Here is a 27,178-nt window from a genome sequence, read left to right as displayed (position 1 = left end):
AACCAATGTTTACTCATTTTAGTGTATGCACAGATACTCACATGTACGTGTGTCTCTCACACACCCCAAATGTGAATGTATACATATATAAGCGTGTACAAATATATCTATCAAAGGTGTGTGTATACATATTTGTGTATGTGTATATAAATATATATAAGGGGTGTAGGTGTGTGTGTGTGTGTGTGTGTGTGTGCGTGTGTAACAAGGGTATGTGAGTAATTATATGCATAATATATGTGTGTTCAATCTGTCTATGTGTTCTATATAAACTCCGTAGATGGGAATGATTTTCCTATCCGGCTGAGGTTTACTTCTCCAGCCTATTGTTTCAGACAACAGATATAAGTTGCGATGGGAGAGGAACGTCGGATTTGGTGTCTGTCCCCCATTTCCAATTATAGATGGATCATTACAGACAGAGAAGTACTGAGAATCCAGACATCTGCTCTTCACATGAATGCACTCACCTCCTAGAGAACAGCCCGCCATCATGCTCTGGAAACTGGTTGAAAATGTCAAGTATGAAGATATCTATGAGGTAAGTATAAAGATAAGATGCATGTTTAGGGGGAGGAAAAGAAGACCCTTAGATTTACAGAACTAGGCGAGTGCCCGCATATACGCGTGGATTTATTTCTAAGGCAGAGAGAGATTCCGAGATAGACACAGACACACAACCCAGCGCCCGGGCGCGTTTGCTTTGCATGCAGATAGGCAGGGAAGGGGAAAGAGAGATTGCCCCCCAGAAAAGGGAACTTTAGGAGCTTCATTTTACACCGTGCATGTCAAAAGTGGAACTCAAAAAGAAAGAAAGAAAGAAAGAAAGAAAGAAAGAAAGAAAGAAAGAAAGAGGGAGAACCTGACCAGACTTAAACATCAAAGGACGGAATGATCCGAGGGATGGCAGGAAGCAACTTAAACGGAGCAGTTTATTTAGATCTGGAAGTCAGTGTAATTCGATTATATACCTAATGCGGGGGTTCCTTTGCTTTGCTTTGCTTTAAAAGGAAAGATCGTATGGAATAGGATAGGCTTTAATTTTCTTCTTTCATTTTCATCCCGTTTAAGCTCTCCTGTCCGAGACCACCTAAACGGGTGCCTTTTTCGAGAGGCGCCGCATATAGGTGCGAATATAAGACGAGTGGTTTGCACAAGCCCAAATGTACAGAGAAAGAGAGAGAGAGAGAGAGAGAGAGAGAGAGAGAATGAGAATAACGGGGATTGTGGGGTGTGTTCCTTCCCCTCTGGTTTTTTAGGCATCTTGAAAGTAACAGATGCGAAAGGATCTCCCTCTCTGTACGGTGAACTACCTCGCCTACAACATGGGGGGTGGGGGGGTTCGTGCGGCTCTCTGAAAATCGATGACAAGTTTTGTATCATTGATTTCAATGGGAGGCGGATTGCACTCCCTCGGAAGGAAGGAAGGAAGGAAGGAAGGAAGGAAGGAAGGAAGGAAGGAAGGAAGGAAGGAAGGAAGGAAAGGCCACCTGGTCCCTCGCGGGTCGCCCAGGCGGGCTAGGACGGTTTGTCTGAGCTCCTTCCCTCGCAAGGACCGGGCAGCCAGCCGGCTCGGCCGGGCGTCCGAGCCGGGCTGGGGGCCCGTGGGCTGGCGCTTCAAGCGGGCAGGGGCAGCGCGGGCAGCCGGGCTGCCCGTACCCTTCGGAGAGTTCCCAAAGCCAAGGGCCGCCTCGCCGGGGACGCGCGGCTCGTTCCAGGCTCGAAGCCCCGCGGCGGCCGGCTTCCCCGAGGAAGCCGCGGCCGGGCGCTCGGGGAACCGGGGTGGGCTACTGGGCAGGCGAGCCCCGCGTCTGGCTGGCCACCCGCTGCCCGCGCGCTCGGGCCCGCCTGGGCCGCCGCCTTCCAGCCCCCAGGGAGGTCGCCGGTCTCTCCGAAGCCCCGCTGGGAATGCTGCTCCCCCCACACCCGGAGGAGCCCGGGCCGGGAGCAGCCGGGCGCGCCGGGGCCCTTCTGCCCGCTCCTCCGCGCTCAGCCGGCCTTCCCTTTCCCGACGCGTGTTTTCGTGACTCCCTTCAAGGCAGCTTAGGCGAGGAGGGCTGCGAGGCACGGGAGGCGGGCAGAGAGCCCGAGCGAGAGCGCGCCCTGGAATCCCTGCCTCCCGCCCCCCAACCTCCCAAGACCCCTTTAACGTTCGAATGAGCCGCGGTGTGGACGCCTCCCTCGGCGCCCGGGTCTTGGCCGGCCAGGAGAGCCGAGCTTCTGTTTCTGCGCAGTCTTCCTCAGGATCGCTGCGCGGACCGGGGCCAGTTGCCCTTGCAAACCCTAGAAGGAGACTCGAAAATATCGGGCAGAACCCCCCCCCCCCCACCAAAGACTCTTTTCTTGGGGCATATTTGGAAGAATGGGCCAGATCTCCTGCGCTCCCAAGGCAGCGGTAGCGATCCCGCTTCCAGAGGGCAGGGTTTTTTGGCCACCCTGGGAATTTGCTCCGAAGGAAATAGCCCCGTGCCTGCACACAGGCGCCCACCTCCGTCAGATGCGGGGCGGGGGGGGCACCCTCGAGAATCGTAAAAACTCTTAAAAAGCGACGGGGTTTTTTTTTAGCAAAGGGGGGGGGGTTTGCGGGTGAGCGGTGCTCCGCGCTGCCCGGCCCAGTGAGAAGGGGTTTCGGGAGGAACGCAGAGTGGAACTGCCGGGTTGAACTTTAACTGCAAAAGCAGCCAGGCCAGTCGGACGGGTTCTGGGAACATCAAAAAGGCTTTCTATGGCCCCTGGCTTTGCCCAGGAACGATAAATTAGGTGTCCTTTCAAATTCGTTGCATACATTTTACGTCGAGGTGAAAATCGGGCGCTTTTTTGGCACCGTCAGAGGAAAATCGCGTAAATGTTGGCACCGCCAGAGGAAAACACACGCACGCACCCCATCGCGGGCTGAAGAGGAGCGAACCGCTCTGCAGCCTTTGTGTCTTGCCTTGCAAAACGAGGACAGTCTGCAATTCTGCTAGGCTTCCTTCCTTCCTTCCTTCCTTCCTTCCTTTCTTTTTTTAAAGTGCTTAATTACTTTTGTAAACAAACAAATCGCATTGGCTGCCTTTATATAAAAAATGGCAGGATTAGAAAAGCCCTTTTATTATTTGCTTTAAAAATTATAACAAAAGCACCAAGGGCAATCGATTTTCTTTCGTATTTGGAATGTATAATTAAATGTTAAAAAGGGGGGGGGAATATGATTTCTCCCCCTCCCCTCTCTCGCCTCTAGCACTGCTCCAGATCACTTCCTTGCTCCAAATCAGCAGTGCCTCGTTTACACGTCTTCCTCTGCTCGAATTAATTGAAGTTATGCCTCTTCCTTGCTCAACTTTTCTTTTCTTTTTTTTCCTTTTTTTTTTTTTTTTTTTTTTGGTCCCTTCCCTCTCCCTCTCCCCCAGCTCTGCCTCTGCCAGCCCCCTCGTCTGATTACATCTAGTAATTCTCCACTGAATGAACGTCATTTACAATACTAGGGGAGCTCTCGAGCTGCCTGCAAAGCCTTCACGCTCCATTTGGTCCTGCATTCTCCCTTTAAAGTAGTCGTGTAATATTAATAGTCATGAATATCAATTATTATGAGGCAGCGGCGGCGTAGGGAAGGAAAAGGAGAAAGGGGCACCGGAGCAGTCTGAACCTCGCCTTGGGTGGAAGAGGGTTGCATTTGGAGGCTCAAAGGGCGGGGAGGGGGCGCCGCGGAGAGGAGGCTGTTTAAATATAGATACACAGATAGCTCCTCCATCCCGTTTTGGGGGCAACGGCTTCATCTTCTTGTTCTTGTTCTTCTTTTTTTTTTTTCTTCTTCAAATTTTTGTTTTGATGGATAGACTCGGAAATACCTCCAGCTGTTCTCCGGGGTGCGCCACGTTCCTTTGCAGATCGCCTTGATACTGTTCTCTCATTATTATTATTATCATTATTATTATTTATTATTATTATATCGCTTTTTTATTTTTAGTGTTTCAAGACTTTTTTATTTCCAGATGTTAGTCCACACTTATTCCGCCATGGTGAGTTGGGTCTGTACTGCGATTTAAAATTGCCATGTTTTCTCTCTCTCTCTCTCTCTCTCTCTCTCTCTTTCTTTCTTTCTTTCTTTCTTTCACACTGAGTATCTCTTCTCCCTCTCTCTCTCTCTCTCTTTCTTTCTTTCTTTCTTTCTTTCACACTGAGTATCTCTTCTCCCTCTCTCTCTCTCTCTCTTTCTGTCACACTGAGTATCTCTTCTCTCTCTCTCTCTGTTTCTCTTTGAACGCCTTTGGCTTGGTAATTTAGCACAATAACTGAGGAAGCTTGCAGCTGCTTCTCCATTTTGCATTGTTTGTTCTCAGTTTGAGGTAGGGGGACGAGGGGGTGAGGTGGGGAGAGAGACCAAACTTTTTTTTTTTTTAAACTATTGCTGTTGGAGATTGAACTACAATTTTCTGGAATAGCTTTTTCCCCCTGCCTGTGTTTTGTTTATTTGTTTATTTCTTTTTTGTTCTACGATCACAGCTTCCCTTCGGATACAAAACATGTGGTTTGGAAGAACATTTACTGACATTTTAATTATTTTTTCAAATTGTAACAGATTTTTTTTTTAAAAAAAACAATTAAAAAACCCTCCCATTTAATATGACCTTCTGAATACTTCTGGTTTTTTTTTTTAAAAAAATTCACATTTCCCTCTATCGAAGAGGAATAAAACTTTGGAAAAATGCTAACAAATTTGGAGCAGAAATAGTTTTACTCGTTTTAGTAGTGGCATACTTTTTCTTTTGGTTTTAATCCGGGAGTTCTTGCTCATGCTCTTTTCTTCACAACTTTCCCTAAGACCTTAGAATTGCAGCTTTCAAGTTCTGGTGTTCTGCCACTGAAAAAAGAGTGGTTGGTTGGTTTATTAACCGAGGAGTTCTTTCTAAAGCGGTTCATGGTTCAATAAGTTTAATTTTGTCTCTACTCTTGTGAGGTTATTCAGGCAAAAGCCTCCAAATATGTGGAGAAACTCACTCCTTAACAGTGCACCTCATTTTTTTAAAAAACTTCACTCTTATAAATCGAGGATGAAAAACAACAGCACAGACTTGGTTACAGACTTCAACGGAGGTTCAACATTAGCACGGAAACAGGAGTTCATCCTTCTCCTCCTAATTTAATTCCAGTTTAATGTACACGATCAAGATGAGGAATGGAACACGGCTTAAGCAATGTAAAGCAATATTTGTGCTGACAAGGAGCTGTGGCATTGGCGATTATGATTATGAGCAGGCGATTAATATCAACCCTTTGCTGTTTGTGTGCGTGGCGCTGATTTTTGTTCTCTCTCTCTCCCCCCCCCCCCCCCCTCTCCCTCTCTCCGTGTGTGTTCGCTCCAGGACCGGCACGATGGCGTCCCCAGCCACAGCTCCCGGCTGTCCCAGCTGGGCTCGGTCTCCCAGGGGCCGTACTCGAGCGCCCCTCCGCTGTCTCACACCCCGTCCTCGGACTTCCAGCCGCCCTACTTCCCGCCCCCGTACCAGCCGCTTCCTTACCATCAAAGCCAGGACCCGTACTCCCATGTCAATGACCCCTACTCCCTGAACCCGCTGCACCAGCCCCAGCAGCACCCGTGGGGGCAAAGGCAGCGGCAGGAGGTGGGCTCGGAGGCCGGCTCGCTGCTGCCCCAGCCCCGCGCGTCCCTGCCCCAGCTCTCGGGCCTGGACCCCCGGCGGGACTACCACTCGGTCCGGCGGCCGGACGTGCTGCTCCACTCGGCTCACCACGGCCTGGACTCCGGCATGGGCGACGCCCTGTCCCTGCACGGCATCGGCCACCCCGGGATGGAGGACGTGCAGGTAAGCCTCCGGGCAGAGCGCGCGCGCTGGCGGGCTCCAGGGGCCGGCGGCTCCCCCTCCTCCGCCCCGGCGCCGGGAACAGGGCCGACGCGAAGGCCAGCTCCGCCCGGGCAGACAGGTCCCCCCGCCCGGTGCCAGCCGCTGGCTGGGGCTGCGAGCCTCGCCGCCTTCGGCTTGGAAGCGCAGCCCGAAAGAGCCCTCCCCGGCTCCGGCCACGGGGCAGTTCTGGAGAGCCACTCACTCGGTGGGGGGTTGCAGCCGGACCAGAGCAGCGCGGGGCGTCAGAAGGCCTCTCGCCCCAGAGCCGGGAGGCTGCGTTCGCTTCGGCTTCCGAAGACGCCCCCATTGAATGCAACGGGGCTTCCTTCCTAACACAGGCCCTGAGGCCGGGCTGCGACTTTGGGAACGGGGCGCCGGAACTTTGGCGGAAGCGCCACCACGACACACGCCGAGAAGGGCCGGGATCCAAGAGTGGGAGGGAGGCGACGCGGCCCCCGAGTCTGGCGCTCCCGCCCAGCTCTGGAATTGGGCGAGTACTCGTCCCCCCCGCCCCCAGCCACCGTCACCCCCCAAAGTCAGAGCAGAAGCATTTCTGAGAAAGGCATTAGGCAGGAACCCAGGAATAATCCGGTCGAGGATTAAATATAGCTGGATAGGAATTCTTTACCCAGATGGGGGGGGGGGCACTGTTCGTTTCCAGCGCCGCCCGCACCCCGCGTCTGGATCGGGAGTGCACCGATCACGTGTTGTTTGGTTTCAGACAATAGCCTTGTAACGCTTTTCATGAAAAGAGGGGCCATGCGGGAAGGGGGGCCCATCTGGGTGATAGAGACTCCGCGCCCCCGTGCCTGGGAGGCGGGGGGGGGTTGCTTTTCGGCCTGTCTGCTGCAACGGTGTCTTTCCCCACTGTGGGGCTCTGATGCCTTTTTGCAGGGTGCGAGGGGTCCGGCTGGAAGCAGGGCCCTTCCTGCCGCGCCTGCCCGAGGCCTGAATTCCTTCGAGATCCCAGGGCCTGGGGAAGGCTTTGGCTCTGTAAAAGAGAGCTGCGGCGTGGCGAGGGGTCGGTTTTGGTTTTGTTTTCGTTACAATATATATACCCCGAAACAAAACAAAACAAAAAAAGAGAAAAGAAGAAGCGGTGGATGGGTGTGGATGAAGTGGAAGGAGCAGGGCCTGAGGGATGGTGTGTTGCGTTCGAGCCACGGAAGTCCGTGGGAGCGGCAGGGGTTAAAGCGCCTCTCGCTGCGGGGCGGGACGGGCTTCCTCGCCTTCGTGAACTCTGCGCAACGGGGGCGTCAGATTCCCAAAAGTGGCGCCTGACTGCGCGGGTGACGCAGGCGGCCCGTGCCGAGAGGCGGCCGGCCCGATCCTGGGCGGCTTCTTAAACGACCTTCCAAGTACGGTCGTGGACCAGAGATAACTGATCTCTTCTCTCAGAACTCTTCTCTTCTCTCAGAACTCTTCTGAGGAGTAAGGGAGAGCGCAGAAGAGGGTCTGGGCTGAAGGCATGAGGGGGGCCCATATTCAGATGTAGAATGCCACGCCGGTCTTTGAAAAGGGCTCTCGCCTATTGCAAGGCAACGTCCACGTTACACAACAATTGGGAAACAAGTGGGGAAAAAACCCTAGGCTAGAGGGCTGAGGGGGTTTAGACCAATCCACCCTAATCCGAGTTGGGTCTTCAGTTGCTGCCTGTCCCATTCACTTCAACGGGACCAAAATACCTTAGCTGTGTGAATTCCCTAGTAAGGGCAATGTTACTTTTTAAAGAAAAGTGTCTTTAAAAAATCCCTTTTTTCTTGCCTTATTGAAGGCACCAAAAAAACATTGTTTTAAATTATGCACGCAGCCTTCTGAGTAATATACCATTTGGGGAAGACAAGAAAACCCAGGTAGCAGAAGCGGAGACGGGGTGGTTGTTTCCAAGAGTGTTTACTAGATTAACTTGTGTAATCCTTTTCATTTCTCCTTCTCCTTGAAAGATGGAATAAACTATTTTAATAAATGTTCTTATGTGTGTGATTAGTTTGAATGTATTATAGGCTAGGCAATCCGATTGGTTTTGTATACCAAATCCAGAGGTTTATTTAGTTTCTCAGTGAAAGGGATGGGTGTGTTTTTGGTTTTTGGCTGTTGGTTTTTTAAAGCGTCTTGTCCCCTTTTGCTTTTGTTTGCTGAACCGGAGTGTGTTTGACTGTGACAGAAAGAAATAAGACAAGTAGAGACGGAAATAAATTAGGGAGAAATATATAATTATAGGAATACAAATTGAAGCCATGTGGAAGCCATTGCTCAGGGATAGAACGACGTGGTTGTAACTCGAGAGGTTTCTATCATGGCCAATATGTTGCTGTCCTGGGGCGCGTTACCTTCGGCACTTGGCCACGTGCAGCCCGATCCAATGCATGTTGTTGACTCTGAAGCAAAAACTACACAGTTCAAGGGAGGTAACTTCCAAGCAAAATGCGCGTGGGAGAGCAATCCGCCACTCCTGCCATTGAACCTTGAGTCAGGGAGAGGGGGGCCGGCTCTATAACAAATGAGTAACTTTTTGGGAAGGTTTCCAAACTGCCCTTCAACGCTCGTCCTGGCTATGTTTTCTTGAAAGTTAACTTCTGCTGAAATAGGTTGGGCTTGAGACCTCCTGAGAGAAGTATTTGGGATCAATTGCAGTCAATGCTGCTGCCGGCTTTGTGGATCCGGCTGGTTTCGGGCTGTCTGTTCTTTCGAAATGAGAGGACACGCTTCCCAACATTCAAGGCAAAATGAAGCAGCTTTAAGTCTCATTGAATTAAGTGTCAGAGAGGAAAGCACGTTCTTGAATCTCTTCGACGGAAATCAATGGAACTTGTGGTTAACTGTGGTTGGATCGTTGGTGTAAATATTGTAAGAAGAGAGGTCAAAATTGTGCAATCAATCCATTTACTCTGAAGTAGCTTTATTGTATGCCACCGTACTAGAATAAGTAGAGCTTCTTACTGTGATGTATGTTCTTAACGGTACTTTAGAAGAAGCTAACTCATATCATGTGAACACATGCCTATGTTTAGCACATGCCTATGTGGAATTAATGAAATACGCTAGATCAAGACAGCTATGACTATGAAATGTTGGTTCTTAGTTTCCTTGATGATGAATCTCCTTGATAAATAGCATAATTGCAAAAGTATTTTCTCATGAGAGTTTTATAAATTATTATCAATAATCATTAGCTTTTATTATAAAGGTTAAGTGCATATGTGTAATTAATGTGTATCCCTATGAAACTAAGGTATCAGGTGGAAGATAGGAAACTTCTTTCTGTTTAATGTTCTTAATAACTTAAGGTCAGACATAGAAATCGATGTAGAGAATAGTTATGATGGATATGGGCAAGTGTTTATGCCATTAACGTGTCTCTAGTTGTGCCCTAATTTTAATTAAAAAATGAATGTTGGCATATTCATGATAGCAAATACGATCTATCAAAGTGTTTAATATTTTTAGTGACATATGAGGTGTTAATGCTGATGTGACATTTTCTTGAAATATTGTCTGGTTCTCTCATTAAGCACATTCTTTCAGATTATCACAAACAAGCAGATCCACCACTCAGTAGTATTGGATGCCCAGGTTAATATGGCATTCTAAATATATTACCTGGAAATAAATCAAACTGAAATGGGGAGACTTACTTCGAAGCAGTGTGGCTCAGAATTGGAGCCTTTGCTCGAAATTGATGGTTTTGCAACCTTTGTAATAGATTGCCTCGAATTAACTGGCTTGTGGATCAGACTTGATTTGAGGATAGATTCAATCAGGTTTTGAAGCAACGATTCCGAAGACAGTTACATCTCGATAGATGACACATTTGCAGCAAAGCGTTCATCAACATCTGTACTCGGAAGTAAGCCCATTGAGTTCAACGGGATGTACATTCCAGTAACTACTTTCCAGAGTTAGACATACAATCCTGTGCATGTTTAACTCTGAAGTAAGTCTTACTGAATTCCTTAGGACTTACTTCCAAGTAAGTGTGCATAGGGTTGCAGGCTTACTGTGCAATCAATCCTACGCATGTCAAATTGTGTTTAATGGGGGCTTACTCCAAGGTAAGTGTGAGTAGGATTGCTGCCCTCAGCTTTGCAGACTTGCTTAGAGACAAGTTCCGATCGAAATCAATGGGGCTGATTTCTGTGGCCCTATATTTTCAGATAGATCGCACTGATACTTGTCTGTCAGTCTCATAGAAATCAAGGGGAATTCCTTCCGAGTAAATCAATTTAGAATTGAGGTGTGACGCTCTTCGTCGCTCCGTTTATCGCTCCCGGGAAGTCAGGTGACGATTGGGAAGTGTTAGATTGTTTTTTAAAAAATCCCATCTCCAGATTTGTGTGACTTATTGCTGAGAAAGGCCGAGGCCAATTTCCCACGCGCCAGCCTTTCCCTCATTCTCCGCCTCCGCCTCCTCCTCCTCCTCTTCCTCTCCCCAATCACCGCCTCTTCTGCCAGGCGCTGAAGATACCAAGTGCGGTTACACCAAAGCACCCAAGTATCTTCTAAAGCAACCCCTGGTATCACTTTTAACTAAAGAAGTCTAGTAATTAAAAGTCTGAGTTGTGTGTGTGGATGTGTGTGTTTCTCTCCACGTTTCCGCATGCAGTCCTAATTAAATCTTTACGATCCTCTCTGTGACTATTAACTGCCAGCATGCTGTGCGAATATCCTGTACAAAAACCCAGCAGGCGGCCGTAATTAGATCGAAAATCAGACAAGACTCTTCTCATTAACTACAACAGCTCAGCCACGTTGCTGATGCGGGGCCGGGGGGTGGGTGGGGTGCGGAGGGTGTGAGAAACTTGTCTGCAAGAGTAGCACCACACACCGTGCCTACTCACAACGGCACCCTGTAGACGCCCGCAGGAGCAGGATCATAGCCTTCTGTGGGAGTTAATCCGGATTAACTACAAGTCCGCATCATTGCCTGGGCTAAAGCGATTAAAATTTCAGTCTGCCTCGGAAGGAGTTAATTAATAGCTGCTTGAAAAAAGAGGGGAGGCAAGGCACCTTCACGGACAACGTGGGACCTTGCTCAGAGGCTGTGTATTTTGGAATACTTCGGGAAAGCACCGGAATGATGGCCGTTGGGAACAGAATGCTGGTCTGAGGATACATATGGGCTCTTATGTTGTTACCCCCCTCCCCCGCCCCGGAATTGGGACGTTCTGGGACAAGTAATCTTTATTGGCCCGCCCCAATAAGGGAAAGATGTAGCTGTTTGTCTGTCTTCCTAACAATACAGGCAACAGTCCCTTGTCTTTTACATCAATCACCCTGGGTACGTTGGTTACTCTGAGTAAATCCCACGTAATAAAACGGGCGGTAGGTCTGCACCCTCTCGGACAGCAGCGAGACTTCTAAAGAAAGAAGGCTGTCCCGGCGAACATGGTTTAATCCGAATTTCCCTTTGTTGATTGCACTGCCCTTTGCTTATTCCGTGGCTGAGAGGTCCCGCCTACACTTATTTGGACGTCTGTTTCGTTAAATCAATAGGGCCTGTCTCCAAGATCTAGATTGGCAGAGGCAGTTTGATCCAGTTGGGCAGAAAAATCCCTTACTGGGTGCCATCCTAAGCAGAGATTCGGAATTGAGCGTGTTCCTTTTGCTCCGACCTTTAGGATGGGAGTTTTCTGCCTTTCTTTGGCTCTGGTGTTAAATAATGGGTTCAATAGGACACCTACTTAAATTGACTTAAAACTTAAACTAAAGTACTCGGATTTAGTAGATGAGCTCAGAATCAGTGGGGGAGCAGAGCACTTCCCACAAAAGGGAAAAGGGGGGTTATTCTCTTATATGTTGTGGACATTTATTTCTTATCACAGAACTATCATAGCTATTTTTAAATAAAAACGTGAATCAAGTAAATGTGTGTGTGTGTGAGAGAGAGAGAGAGAGAGAGAGATCCAGTTCTGGGATAAGGAATTTGCCATAATATTTTACAGATAATGATAAAGCAACAGAGAATTCAATTGGTTCAGTTGTGTGTGTGGGGGGGGGGAGGAATTAACTGTTCTGAGGAGGGCCTCCCCCACTCCGTTGAAGATGGTGATGGTGTTTCTGATTACTTTCTCTTGCTAGGATCTCTTTTTAGCTTTCAGGGAGGAACTGACAGTGCAAACCTATATGTGTTTACTCAGAAGTAAGTCCCAATGAGCTCAATGGGACTTACTCCCCGGTGATGAATATGTTTGCAGCCTACGGATACAATGCCATACGCACTAATCCGCGAGTCAATCCCATGGAGAAGGCCTCCATCTCAGATACAGCAGGCGAGGTGATAAACGTTTGGGACCATACCATTCAAACTGTGCATAGGGGCTCACAGGCAAAGAAATTCGCGCAGAAATCAAGAAGGATTCTCACCTCGCCTTTTCCTTGCAGAGTTTGCATTTTATGGACTTTTCTATGGCAGAGATTTATTTTAAATTACTATTTTAATGGACGGACATTAATCAGGTGACATTCCCCCCCCCTCCTCCAAGCCGGTAGTCTTATTTGGCATGGCCCAGACACAAGATTGTCTCTATCTCCCCCCCCCCCACCCTCTGCTTTGGGAACTAGGCCTGTGTCAGACCGATTTCCGATCAAAATTCATAAGATCGCGCTGCGCAAGCACACCCACGAACCCTCCGCCCCCTCCTTTGACCTGATTGTGCAGTGGGACGATTAAGCGGAAATACACCCCAGTTATTCCACGATGCTTGGTCATAGGATTGCACGCAGCCCCAATGGACGCCGTAATAGCAGGTGTGTCTCCTAGATCAAAGGGGAAAGTAACAACTGTTGTAGTAGGGAGATAGATGAGGTTGGCTGTGTCAGACCATTGCCTACGAGGGTGCCAATGTGTCATTGCCGCCCTTTCTCCACCACAGGCTGCTTCTCCCCCCCCCCCCACAACCCTGAACCTATGGGAATAAGTGTGAGTCCCGCACCCACACAGTACCACTAGGAGTGAACCTCGTGACAGCTCAGCCTCGATTCCTGCGTGTGTGTGTGTGTGTATATATATGATGTGAGAGTGTCTACTCCTGGGCAGCATTTGCTAAAGGGTGCAATCCTAAACGAATTTAGTTGGAAGTAAGAACTCAGTAGAACTTACTTCTAAGTAGGCATTTAAAATCGCGCTGCCTATGTGGGTATAGACATCCTTTTTAACAAAGCAAAAGAAAAACCGAAGTATATATGCCCATATACTCCTTCCTGGGAGTATGCCCAGCTGAGCTTATTTCTTACTAAAAAGGAAGAGAAGGAGGTTCTCACTTCCAAGTCAGCGTGATTAATACAGATAATTTGTTGCAAGTTCCTAGATGATCTTACAGATGTTACTGCCTTACTAGGACACCAAATAAAGGAAGACAAGGCTTGAGGGCATCAAAGTCTGTGTATTATCGATGGCTTCTTTGGCACCTTTAACAACAAAAGAAAAACGCCCGGATGTTTTTGCTCCTCTTTCTATTCTAGATCCTCTAATATGGAGGAGCTTAATTTCCATGCCGATTTAATACAAATAACTTTCTTTCCCCCAGCAAACTAATATAAATGACAATATCAGGTATTTCAGTTTCTGGGCTGATCTGGTGTGTGTGTGTGCGCGCGTGCATAGATGGATAGATTCTTCCCCATAAGGTAAATCTGAATAGTGATTTTCCTCCTCCTTTTTTGTATTCCTAGTCCGTAGAAGATGGCAATAACAGCGGCATGAACTTGCTGGACCAGTCTGTCATCAAAAAAGGTATGGCAAACATTTCAATCCTGTACGCGTCTGTGTTTTCGAAGTTGCGGGGTGGGGTTACAAAGGAGAGGAAGGCTTCCTTGGAAGTAAGTCCCACTCGTTCCAGTGGGGCTTGCTGCCATGTAATCCTGGGTTGTGAATTCCACCTGGAGGACAAATGCACGTGTTAGGAAAAATAGAGGGAGGGGTAAATGCAACTCTAAAAAGGAGGGTCCTGATTCGGTTCTAAATTTGCAATAAATAAATTTTTCTTCCAGTGGAACTACAGCTGCGATCCTGAGGACACGGTTCTTTCATGAACCCCAGCCCTGGAATACTTGCTGGGGAGTAAGTCTCACCGTGTGCAATGGGGGCCTCTAACCAGCCCCAAGTATACGTGTAGCCTTGGGTGGTCACCCTCTACACTTTAATTTGGGGGTCAGTCCCATTGCAGTCGATGAGACGTCCAGATCTGTGAGGACGTGTCTGTTGATCGGCTGTGCCTTTGAACTCTGGGGAACTTGTTTCCAAGTAAACTCTTAGGGTTGGGGATGTTGAGTGAAATGAGCTGAACTTGCTTCTAAGAAAGGTTCTCGGTATGGGACGGAAAGGGCCCTTGTCCCGAGGGCCAACCCCTCCGTCCAAAGAAACGCAGTCCAGGGGTGACGCTTCCATCCACCGTTTTCTCGCCATCTCTTGGTCAATGTTCTTTTACGCAGCAGCGGCTCTTGTGAAAAAGAAACCCCTCACGATGTTTGGCGGTGGGGGATTCCTCCCCTGTGCTTACGCGTCCTCCCTACCAGCCTGCGCTTTGAGGCTGCCGTCGTGGGGGGGGGGAGAGAGAGAGAGAGAGAGAGAGAGAGGGGGGATACACAGCCTATGATTAGGAAAAATGCGCGCGCGTTGGGGGGGGGGAGGCCTTGAAGATCGCACATGCTTCATTTGTCTACACATGCATACATGATTTAGTGAAAGTGCGGCATCGCCCCATACTGTTAGAGGGAATGTTATATTAACAAATGTTTGCAATCTCTTGTACAGCTGTAAGCAAAATAATTAACTAATTAAACTAATTAAATGTAATTACAATAACTCATTTTGGGCGTATTGCAGCTGCTCCCCTCCCCCCTCCCTGTTTGAATTTCTCTGACAGACTCGTGAAGACATGGGGATGATTATTGCGCGGGGGCAAGAGGCATTAAACAGACCCTACTCAACAAATACAGGAAAGAGAGAGAGAGAGATCGAGATCTTTAATGATCTAAGGAGTTGCTATTTCTAGATCCAATTTTGAACTGTGCAAGATTATGCTTGGTGGTGCCGGCCCTTCTGCTTACTAAACGGCAGCCTTTACTGTCGAGGCTTGCCTTACTCGTAGGAAACGCCCCAAAGGTTTCGCTAAGGATTTACACACACACACACACACACACACGGTCGGGGGGGAAGGCGAATCAGTGTGAGGTCCTAGACACTGACCCTGGAACAAGTTCCACTGAAATTAAAAATACGCTGGCTTCCACAGATCTCCTTTTATCATCAAGAGCTGGGGAGGGTCGTTAACTAAGGAACTGGGTTCGGGATGAAGCATTTCAAATATATTGTATGAGGTGGGGAAAGTGCGCGCGTGTATATTCTCGATCCCCAAGTATTTTAGCTTGAAAGCCTCTGGCGTTGTCATTTATGCTCCCAAGTAAACTTCCATAAAATCACTGCCTTGACTTGAGATCATAGAATCACAGAATCGCAGAGTTGGAAGGGGCCTACAAGGCCATCGAGTCCAACCCCCTGCTCAATGCAGGAATCCACCGTAAAGCATCCCTGACAGAGGGCTGTCCAGCTGCCTCTTGAAGGCCTCTAGTGTGAGAGAGCTGGATCTTAAGCTGGATTTGAATAAGAAGGAAGGAGATGCGTTCTCCCCATCTTCAGGTGGCGTTCGTGAGAGTCGCGCCCCCACCCCTTCCGCTGGCCTGAATTGGCAGAGGAGGTCTTGCAGGGATGGGTCCCTGAAGCGCATCCAGGCCTTGCTTTCTCTCGGGTCACCTTCGCCCATTGGCGACTGACTTCATTGCGGTCTACAGACACTGGCTCGAGGAAGGCGCGGGTGTTCCTGTCGCTGCTCCCACCCCGGGCCCTGCTCCTGCACGATCCCCTCGGCCTGTAGAGGGCGACCGCTCTGCCACGGAGAGGTCGTGGCCCGCCGCCTCCTCCTGGTCCCAGTCTACACCCGCTTCGCGCAGCTCGATCCCCCCCACCCCATATAAATTCATTCCGAAGTCAGCTCTCGATGGGACTATTTATTTTGCAAGCGTGCACGGGAGGGCAGCACTACTCGGAAGTAACGGGGTATTGTCTGAAAAAGAGGGGTATAAATGTTAGTGAAAAGTCAATTAAGGGCTTAATTCTATGCACAGGAAAAAAGAAAGCCCTGCGGTTCCCAGTATTCCCTAGCTAGCCAAGGGATTTCACCCTAAACTCGCGACAACTAAGGAGCGGACAGCAAGGCCGTGGTTCGCCCCTGCCTGAGCACTGGATGCCCTGAGTGGCACTTAGATGAACAGGTTTGACCCCAGGACAATCCTGGGATAAACGTTAGGTCTAGCTACAGCATAAATGGAACTACCTGGAAGATTTAGTGTAGTTCGGGGAGGGTGGGGGGTGGGGGAAATAGCGGTGAGGTAACCCACCCACCCGGCTGTTTGCTGGCGCTGCTGACGTGAGTCCTGAGGTCACAGCTGTCCTCGCCCACTGCGTCTAGGCAACCCTGCGATTGCCAAACAGCGCGATCCTAAGCGGTTCCTCCTAGACATCACTCCACAATAGGCACGGCGTAGGATTGCAGCCTCGGTGGCAAGCCAGCCCCACGGCACTCCGTGGGGTTTCCTTCTGAATAAACAGGCTGGGAGTGGAATGTTTATCGGATATCTGCTCCACTGAAATCCATAGGACTTGGGCCATAGCTAGACCTAAGGTTTATCCCTGGATCGTCCAGGGGTCAAACCTGTTCATCTAGGTGACACACAGGGGATCCAGTGCTCAGGCAAGGGCGAACCCTGGATGATCCCAGGATAAACCTTAGGTCTAGCTGTGGCCTAGGTTTCAGGGCAAATAGGTTTATTATGACCATTGCCCAAAATGCCATTGACGATTCCTGCCTGCAGCCCCTTTAAAGTTGAATGGGAGCAAAACCCTAAGGATGTTATGAAGGGGGGAAGTTCTACAACTCCCAGCATCACCTAACCAGCCATGCTGGGTGGGGGATGCTGGGAGTTGTAGCACTTTTCCCCTATTAAAAACAGCATAGAATTGCACCCTTAACGACATTCCTCCTCGACCTTTTTAAAGCCGGAGGTCTGCGGGGACCCTAATCTCGCTGGCCGAGTGTCCCACTAGCAAAAGGAGGGCGAAAGGCCTCGGTATATTTGGGAAGAAGAAAGGGAGCGGGGGGGGGGGGGGGCGAGAGAAACCCTTCAGGGGTCACGATGCTAGAATTGGCTACTGAGTGGGGACCGTGGGCAAGTCTCCGGACTGAAGCCTTACCCAGGAGGGATCCATGGAGAAGCTCCCTAGTCTCTCCCACAGACAAAGCGCTGAGGAACTGGAGTGGAGATCTGTCCCCATTTTTCTAGCGCAAAAAATATCCTAGTGACAAAGATGCGTTATAGAGATAAATTATTAACACAAATAGCTCATCCCTTAGAGCCTCCTTCTTATGATCTCCGAGGCCTATGAAAGTAATGGCGAAATCTGTCTTCTTTTATTGCCACCTTGGCCCCAGCCTGTGACACAGCCTGCCAGCGCCCCACCGCCCCTTTTCTTTACATAGCATGCCCCTCCTTTCTTTCGTTCTAACGTGATCTGCTTCTTCCCTTCTTGACTGTCTAAGGCAGCCTTTCTCAACCTGGGGCGCTCCAGATGTGTTGGACTACAACTCCAAGAATGCCCCAGCCAGCTCTGCTGGCTGGGGCATTCTGGGAGATGCAGTCCAACACATCTGGAGTGCCCCAGGTTGAGAACCACTGGTAAGGCCACAGCTAGACCTAAGGTTTATCCTGGGATCACCCAGGGTTCGCCCCTGCCTGAGCACTGGATCCCCTGTGTGTCACCTAGATGAACAGGTTTGACCCCTGGATGATCCAGAGATAAACCTTAGGTCTAGCTGTGGCCTAAGACTCTGATACAAACCGAAGCGAATGTCTCTCAACGCCTTAATCCTGCTTCCGTTGACGTGGCAAGTTCCCTTGGAGTCCAAGTCAGAGCAGGTTCACACGTGCCTGTTCGACACTGGGATGGTGGCACCATGAAATGCTTACACGCAAGTGACAACGATCCACCACAAATCAAACACCTTGCCCCAAACACCGCTCATTTGCAATGGGGCCAGTTCGCTTGTGCTGTCACGACTCTTCACGTGTGGCAGGAGTAATCAAGAGATGCACGTGTCTGCCAGCCATGCCTGCCCTGAAAACGCCATCGTCAGAGGCTCCGGCCGGGGCTTCAGTCCTCTGCTTTCTTCAGCAGCTGCTGCCCAAACCAGGCCCGGCTGCTGCTAGGCGTCGCCCCCTTGCTTCTGCCCGCCAGTTCCTTGGGCGCCGGGGCTGCAGGCCCTCGGGGACGCCATTCCATGGGCTTACTCCCCCGGGGAGGGGGGACTGCAGCCGTGGCCCGCTTCTCGGAGGGCAAATCCCATTAAGCTCGGTGTGGCTTGCTTCGCAGTAAACATGCATTGGCTCAAACTGTTAATCGAATCTCCCCGTATTTATTAAGGCCTCCTCCAGCACAGTCGTTTAAATATTTATCTCTTTCGGCCTCCCTCCCTCGACTTATCTCTCTAAAGGTGGTGGTGGGGGAACAGATGGGTTGCCTACAGTTCGCCCCCTCCCTGGCGGAGGCGCTCGCAGACTCCAGCGCCGAAACGCAAGATGTTGCGAGCTGCACCCCCTCCCTCCCCTCCCCTCTCTCTCTCTCTCTCTCTCTCTCTCTCTCTCTCCCTCTCTCTCTCTCTCGTTATGTTTGCGATCTGGGCTTCCTTGACATTTCTGAGGTAATTTAGTTAAGAGGAAATGAGTTGTTCCCAGTAGAGAGAGCAAACGAGTGGCGAGGAGGTAGCCAGCGTGATAAATGGCTCTTTCATTTGGAGATCTCCAGAGCTCGTTTAAGGCTAATTTTCTGTATTAGCCCCCTTTGAGCTATTAATGCGCCAGGCAGGGGCCGGGGGCCCGACGGGGCTCGGAGCTGCCCCATTAGAGGCGGCCGAGCCGGAGCTCCGCGCCGCCGGGGGGGGGGGAGCCGGAGGAGGCGCTCGAGGGGCGGAGGGGGGACGCCGTTCCGCGGGGGCCGGTCAAGGAGCGGTCCGGGGAGGGCTGGGGAGGGATGCGCCGCCTCAGCGGGCTCCAAGTCCAACGAGACATTAAAAAATCGCTCCGAACTCCGACTTCCATTAAGGCAGGCGGAGGCAGAGAGGCAGGCAGGCAGGGAGGCGCCCCGGCGGGGCTGCAGGGGCGCGCGCGCGCTCGGGCCAGGCCTCGGCCAGCGCCGCCATCTTGCGAGCGGGGCCTCCGCCCCCCCCCGCGCCCCCCACGGCCTCCGGAGAGGAGGAGGAGGAGGAGGAGGACGGCGGTGCTGGGGGCGGGGGCTGCGTCCCAGGAGTCCGCCTGGGCCTGCAGCCTCGCGCGCGGCGGATCTGCTCCGTCTTCAGCGAAACCAGTGCGGCTGGACCGGGGAGGGGGGGGAAGAGGGTTGGAGCGCAACGCGTTCTCCTCGGAGTTATAAATGCGGAGCAGCGCCGCCGTCATCTGCCTTTACCAGCGCTGAGCCCCTGGGGCAGCTGAGTGCGCACCTTCAGACGCCTGACATGAGCTTTTGAGCTACACTACTGCTTTAAAGCGCTTTGTTACCGTTTGACAACCGGGTATGGCGTGTGTGTCCTGGGCCCCAACAGTTGTCAGAAAAACTCTGTTATGAAGCGCTTTAAAGCAGTAGCGTAGATCCCGTGAGCAGTGCGCCCTTGCGTGTGTTGACAGAGCAACTCACCTGGGTTGACGGAGGGATACCCAGACCACGCAATTGGTTGACCATTCAAGCATTTGGGCAGGATCTACACTACTGCTTTATAACAGTTTATAACAGTATTATTATATTTATTTGCATTCCGCCTTTTGCCAAATACTAGGTTGTATTAATAACTCTTGCGGCCCATGACACGATCCATATACTGTTTTCAAACCACTTTCAAAGTGTTATATCCTGCTTGGTGTAGTTATGGCCTTAGTGGCAATAAATCGAGCCAGACCCTGGGCTTTCTCATAATAATAATAATAATAATCGCCTCTCCCTCTGGGTCGAGGCAGGGGACAATACCAAACACAATGTAATACATAAAATTAGTTAAAAGAGCATATAAAACCAATACAATATTAAAATAATTAATTAAAACAACTAATTAATCTGTGCGCCCTGCCCCGCCCCCAAGCCAGGGGGAATGTAGAACAGAACCCCACCCACCCACCCACCCAGACATCTGCCACGCTTGGATCTTCCAGCGTGGTCCTTCCTGGGAGTAAGCGCCACTGAACTCAGTGGGGAATACTTCTGAGAAGGCACCCATAGGATTGCGCTGCAAAAGGCTCGCTTGAACTACTTTGATTACGGACCACCACGTGGGGAAAGGGGGTGTCTCGTCTTTCCTTTCTTGCCTGGGTGGAGTCCGCGGGAGTCCTGGTCTCAGTGGTTGGGGGGCTGGTGGAGGCGTTCCTGAAGCCAGAGGTGGCTTTCAATGCATATATTTACCGCGTGGCGAAGGTCGCTCCGGAGTCTAGCGGCTGTCCCGCATTCACCGCTCTTAAACAAAGGGGCTTGAGAAGTTGGTGCTCGGTATACTTCGAATGTGGCTAGTGCGCAATGCTCGGCCAGGTGTCGTTGGGAGAAGACCGGGCATCCAAAGTTAAAGTAGTCCCAAGCTGCACCAAAGTTAAAGTAGTCCCAAGCTTCAGGCGTCCGGGGATCGTGATCTCACAGGCAAACCACTTACAGGGCTGGGCAGAGGGGTGGGGTGGGGGCAGTGGGGCAGTTGGCATGGGCCTACTCTAAGTCCCCCATGGCAAAGTTGCTTGACTTTTCTGTTGTTGTTGATTAATTTGCCCAAAGAAAAGCACGTAAAGCATTTCTAAATGTGAAGAGGTGATGTCTTGAATATATCTTGAATAAAAGTGCTTGCCATTGCCTTTTTTTATATATATAACTCGTTCTAGTTTATATGTATTTAGAACTGATTAAAAATACTTAATGAGCAGTTTGAAATGCGGCCTACATTTCCTATCTGGCCTGGGCCTGTTATGCGCTTTGCCCGGCCCTGCTTAGAAATCCTGGAGGAGGGGGTTCCTAGGAGGAGGCAGGCGTATGGGCTTACCAACCGCCGCCCCCTCCTCCTCTTTTCCGGGTGTTCATCCATAGGATGAGCATAAATAGGCTCTGAAAAGCACACACAGAGGCACAGCACGTGGCCCGCGGCGCCCAAATTTCTGTTTTGTGTGACTGCAGCACATGGGCGAGAAGGGCGATCTGTCACTGGGTTCCTTTTGATTTCCTTTCAAAACTATCCCAGGAACTTGGGTGTAGGAGGCGGAGACGTGGGCGATTCAACAATGGTTACGGCGACCGCGAAAGCCAGTCAAAGGGCAGCAGCTGCCTGCTACCATTCGGAGGGGCGAGCAGTAGCCAGAGGCCACAGCCCCTTCCTGAGCCATAAGGAAGGGCGACTTTTCCTCCGAGAAAAGCACATTTGACCCGAGTTCAAAAGCCTTTTGCCAGGGAGATACCCAGGCCGGCCTTTTGTGGAGTCCGTCTGAATTCAGCACCCCCAACAATTTCATTACAAATTAACTCCCTGTGGAAAGGGCAGGGCAGACAGGATTCTAACGCGCCAACTGTAGAGCCGAGGGACTAGCTACAGAGGCCATAGTTAGACCTAAGGTTTATCCCCGGATCGTCCAGGGGTCAAACCTGTTCATCTAGGTGACACACAGGGGATCCAGTGCTCAGGCAGGGGCGAACCCTGGATGATCCCAGGATAAACCATAGGTCTAGCTGTGGCCAGAGTAATCCTATGCGTGTTTACTGGGGTACGTTCCATTCAGTTCAATAGGACTTACTCCCAGGTAAGTGTGCATTGGATTTCAGCCTTTCCCCCGTTGATTTTCTCTCATATATCTGCCAGATTTTTAGTAACCTCAGAGCCCCTCCTCTCTCCGGGTTTCGGAAGACTGCCTAAAACCACTAAACAGCGTTCCAGACAGCTGAACGTGGGCAGAAAAGCTTCCTGTCCTGGACGGGGACGAACTCATTTTACCTTACAGGGAGATTGAAAAACAATGGGCAGCGCACAATAATAATGTGGGGCAAATATTTGCTAAAATCGGTGGCGGCCCTGGATTGACGAGCTGAAGAGTAAACCCACGCAGCCCATTTGAATCGAGGAGGCTCTTGGGTGTGTGTGTGTGTGTGTGTAGCTTTCTTTTCCAGTGGAGGAGCGGTGTAATCGAAGCCTGTCACCTTCAGCAAAGCCTTTACGCCGAGTTAAATTCCGTTGGAACCTGAGATACGACTCCTACCTAGCACAGAGGAGGCACAATCACGTCGAACAGGGGAATCTGCCTCTTTAGTGATTTGTGCAGTAAACGTATGCTTTTGCAGGTTGTCTTGGAAGTGAGGGATTTAAATATAACTTACTCCGAAGAGATCCGTTCAGAACTGTAGTGGGGCTCCGGATCTCGATTAAATATTTCCTTCGAAGAAATGTGTACTCGACATCGGATTGTAGGAGAAAAATGTCACAACCTTAGAATCCTTCACTGGAAAAGCAGTAGGACTTACTTCTGAGTAAGCCCGCCTAGGCTCTGGTTGCAAGCCATACTCGTCTAATAATATTCAAGGGGACACATTTCAAATGGTTGTTTATTAAAATGCCCTCTTCACCCAGTAGAAAATATTGGGTGAAGTAAAAAAAAATATTGGGTGAAGTAATTTTTTTTACTTCCGGGTAAATAAGCACAATCCACTCCCTCCAGTGCAGGCCAATTGATTTTAACAGGATTCTTCTAGAGTCAAGTACTACTTTTACTAGTAAGGTCGGAATACTTCCATTGTTCCAGAAAACTTATCCATATATATATATATATATAATGGATTATTTCCATAATCCATAATATAGATATAGATATAGATATATATAATCATATATATAATATATATAAATTTCAGGATTACCATCCTAATTTGGTATATATTTTAAAATGTTCCTGTCGAATAATACACGCAACTCAACATTACCGCCATTCAGAGATACCTTGATCCTTGAGGGTCCCATTGATGTCCAATTGTTTCCCCCTATCGGTTATGGGAAAGCATCCCAATAGAGAGACGTTTTTCTTTTCTCTCTCACCTCCCCCAAACTCAGCCTTAATATATGCGCAGAAAATGGTAAACATGTAAAGAACCGAAAGTTTCACGCTGCGTTGCTCCATGCTCCATTTCCTTGCTGTTTCCTGCTGTCGTTTTAAAGCGATCTCGCTCGGCTAAGAGCTCCCGTTTTCAGGAACAGCATTGTTCATAATTACTAACAAATCAAGCGGCTACTGTTGCTCTCTCGTTTTTATTGATAAGCTCAAGAGGAATGGAAGGGGAAGTGGGGGTGGGGTGGGGTGGGGTGGGTGGCTCTTAACCACGTTAGGGATTGAATAAAAGCACCCACCACCCTGTTTGCATACTTGAAATTGTGGGGGGTAGGAAGCACTCCGAAAAAAACATTGGAGGAGGGTGGGGGGATGTCTGGTTTTCGAATCAAAGTAAATAGAACATTAACAGGAAATCGGAACACGTGGGCATTGCTAAACGGGTACAAATTGCGAAAGTTGCTTTCTCAGAAGAAAAAGGGGTTTGTTTGTATAGTGTGAACTCCCCCCCCCCCACAATCCACATTCATTTGGGAGTAAAGCCCCGCGGACGTATAATAGGGCTTGTTTCCAAGTAAGGGGCGAGCAGACTAGTCATGACGTTCAATCCTATATTTATTCCGAAGTAAATCGCGTTGAGTTCTATGGGGATTACTTCGAATTAAGAATGCATGGGTTTGAGACCTTGGAGCCATCCTGCAGCCGCAGAACGAGGTGGTCGACTGCTGGACTGTACCATTTGAGATTTCAGGCGAGGGTCATACTTTTGAATGTCTTCTTAAGGTTCTGAGAAGCCCCCCTCCAACTGTAATAAAACAAGCATTTCAGGGTGGATGGATGACCGGGCGGGGAGCGGGTCGGCTATACAGAATTTCTCTTCCGGATGTGTTAGTGTCCTAAATGCAGAGGGTGGGGTTGCTTGAGGAAGCGTTCAAAAATGCCCCCACCTGCCCTTTGAAGTGATCTGGCCTCCTCGTTCCGAAAAAAACCGAGGGAGAATTATTCTTGGGAGGTCCTATAGCGATTTAACGGGAGTTACTGCCCGCCCAGAGAACATTGGTTACTGGGCGGATTAGATATGTAACAAATAAATAAAAAGCAAGTAAGTGTGCATGGGACTGCAAATTTAGGGAGGAAGTGTACTCTGCCCAAGCTCAGTGACTACTTCACAGGGGCTGAACCTTAGCTGCATTTGAAACCGGTTCAGTAGTTTGAACGAAGCTCTGGAAGAGTAAAGTCGTTGCCACACTGAAATCAGCAACCAAATAAACGCCCCTTGATCGCAAAAGATTTGGGAAAGAGAGATTTAAAATTAAAACGCATTGTGAGCTACAGGACGAGGTTTGCGTTAGGGTACATTATTATACCTACGCCACCATCACCCTCCCCCGCTCTTGTGTACACACCTAATGTGTGTATCTTGTGTAACTGAAATCTCCAAATTGCATCACCTCTGGCAATAGCTTGAATATTAAAGTAATTATACAGATCTAGATAACTCGATCCCCATCGTTTCCTCCTTGAGAGGCTCGCTTCCCCCCCTCACCCCCCCGCCCCGTTTTTTCTTTTTCTTTTTTTAAAGGGAGAATTAGGTAATTTACAAAAGATGGAATGGAGATTAGAGCTCACATCTCCGGAGCTATGAAATTGCAATGGATATGGTTGTAGAAGCTCGCAGGAGCCCCTGGTGCGCTTGGAAGTATTTGTACAAGTTATCTCGCTGTTTACAGAAGGGCTGCTTCTTTCCTATGGGCAGGAGGAGGCAGGCGCAACCACACCTGGGACAGGAGATAGATGGAGGGAAAAGACACCGGAGATATGTGCGTGGGTGTAGATGTTCTTTGCTAAAAAAAAAAAAAAAAAAAAAAAAAAAAAAAACACCCCAAAAACATTTAAGTGGGCAAAACAAGGCAAACAACGTCTAGGTAAATGTCCCTTTGCAGTGTAAAATACACTCGGATCCTAAACACATCTACTTAGGGAGCAATCCTATGCATGTTTAGACGGTGTGTGTGTGTGGGGGGGGGGGGGTTCCCAGCAATGCTGGAAGTTGTAGAACTTTTTTTCCTGTCTAAACATGCTTAGGATTTCATCACTTAGAGGCAAGTTCTGTTCATTCCGATGGTGGTTTAGGATCGCAACTTGTGTGACTTAGATGAAGATTTTACATAAAGCAGAGACTTTTTGTTTGTTTGTTTCCTCTCATGTCCAGCCCGATCCTATGTATGTTTACTCGGAAGTAAGTCCCAGTGTGTTCAACGGCGCTTACTCCCAGGTAAGTATGCATAGGGTTGCAGCCTGAATGGTTTACTACTATTTCAGAGAATGGGTTTGATGAGATTCTGATATCCAGATCTACCAGCCAATCGACTGAGGGATATGAAAGTATTTGCCCAACTATGAAAGAATGCTTAGAACTGGTGGAGGCTTGGTGGCTCGGATTTTGGTGGGGCTCTGAATCCATTCTGGGTTTCGGTCAGAACCAGCCAGAATGGGTTCAGCACCTTGGATGGCTCCTTTAGAATTTTGGTTGGTTCTGACCGAAACACAGAATGGAATCACAGCCCCACCGAAATACGAGCCACCAGACCCCCACTGCCTGAGATGTTTGCCAGTCAGCTGATCTGAAACTAAGTTAAGCCACTACCGGGGCGTGGACGAGGGAGAAGTTACATCCGTGTCCCGCTTGTGGACTTCCCCGGGGGCTTCTGGTTGGCCACTGTAGAGAGAAAGCAGCAGGAGTGGGTGGATCTTTGGTCTGAGGGCTCTTCTCCTGGTTACCGTCTTTTAACTTCATGCAGACCCGCCTTCTAGCCTAAAAGCGTGGGAAGTGAGTTCCATTGTTTTGTACTGGGCTGACTTCCAGGTGTCAGGCTGCAATCCTGTGCACGCTTCTCTGGCAGGAAGTCTCCTCGAACACAGTGGGACTTGCTCCCGAGTAAACGTGTATAAGATCGGGCTGCATAGGCGTACTTCGTTCCAGCCGTAGTAGCAGGGGCAGTTTGGGAGGCCCAAGTCCTCTCCCTGGACTTCCGCGGAAGCGCTATTGGAGAAGGCCAGGGAGGCAGAACGACGTTTGCGAACTTGGATTTAATACGGCTGCCATTCCAAGCTATACGTATCTGTCAGCGCTGTTCGCCCACACGCCCCTCATGGCTAGTGGAAGGGACAAGGAACGCTGGACTTCAAGGCGCAAGCATGTGGAGACAGGAAAGGAAGTCCTACTACAATTGCCAGCATCCTGGCTGGGGAACGATGGGAAATGTAGGACTCCCCCCCCCCCCCCCGTCTAAATATGCCTAGGATTACACTCTGAGCCACTTTCAGGATAAAGCTGCAATCTCGAACATACTATGGAGGAAGCCCCATTGAAAATAGTGAGACTTACTTCTGAGTCGATATGTATAGGTTGCGCTATAACAGTGCAGTTGTCGTCATGGATGCAGCTAAAGAGGCAGAAAGGGTCCAGTTGGGTCCATTTTCTTTTCTTTTCTTTTCTAAAATCGGGACCTTTCTTTCTGTTTGACTAGCCGACAACATGGTGAGTGATGAGCCCACACTCTCCCAGTTCAGGGTCGGAGGGGCAGACGGTGGGCTTAGGGTCACCTGTCTTCAGGAGAGTAGGATGACGAGGGCCCCCTTGCAAGTCCGTACACAGGGAGGTTATAAAACAACCAGGTCAGGTCTGAGACGTCAAAAAGCAATGGAGGAGACCCCAAAGGTATTTTATTGCAAAGAGGTTTACTGTTCCAACGCATTTCGTATCTCATATAGGTCCTTCTTCAAGACAATCTCCATAACAGTGTATCTTAGGGTTCTGCCCCGTCGCGTTGGAATAACAAATCTCATTGGAATAAAATACTTTTTTTTTTGTATACCCCATTGCTTCCTGTTCTTAGGTGATCAGTTTGGGCGACCCCATTGTGCTGGATTTCACTTATGAGACTCGCCTTATTTCGATCCAGCCGAGATTCCGTAGACTTCGCTGTCTTCTGTATGTTCGGCCGGATTTCGCGGCCTTTCGTTTTGTCTTAACGTTTATCTCTAATATATTTCACTATGGACTTATGTTAATTTTCTTCTTTGATCATGAAAGCCCTGATGGAGGTATATAAATTGCTTTAAAAATGCAGGACAGTGGTATATTATTATTATTATTATTAATTATTATTATTATTATT

At 49.4% G+C, this 27,178-nt stretch overlaps 1 protein-coding gene across 4 annotated transcripts in view; it reads left to right on the top strand.

The window, feature by feature from the left end:
* Window positions 1-365: 365 nt before the first annotated feature.
* The window catches only part of TFAP2B (transcription factor AP-2 beta), a 57,320-nt gene continuing 30,507 nt past the window's right edge, over window positions 366-27,178 (top strand). The window contains exons 1-4 of one of the 4 annotated variants that reach the window (XM_063115962.1): window positions 366-541; window positions 5,343-5,801; window positions 13,512-13,572; window positions 25,210-25,272. In XM_063115962.1, the coding sequence (XP_062972032.1) occupies window positions 461-541; window positions 5,343-5,801; window positions 13,512-13,572; window positions 25,210-25,272 (664 nt within the window). In that variant the 5' untranslated portion in view covers window positions 366-460. Of the gene's footprint in view, window positions 542-3,590; window positions 3,999-5,342; window positions 5,802-13,511; window positions 13,573-25,209; window positions 25,273-27,178 lie in introns of those variants that run through there. The other 3 variants (XM_063115963.1, XM_063115964.1, XM_063115965.1) reach the window with 3 other exon arrangements.

The sequence above is a fragment of the Elgaria multicarinata genome, chromosome 2 (assembly GCF_023053635.1).
Source record: "Elgaria multicarinata webbii isolate HBS135686 ecotype San Diego chromosome 2, rElgMul1.1.pri, whole genome shotgun sequence".
Lineage (NCBI taxonomy): Eukaryota > Metazoa > Chordata > Lepidosauria > Squamata > Anguidae > Elgaria > Elgaria multicarinata.
This window is presented reverse-complemented; position numbering and strand designations above follow the sequence as displayed.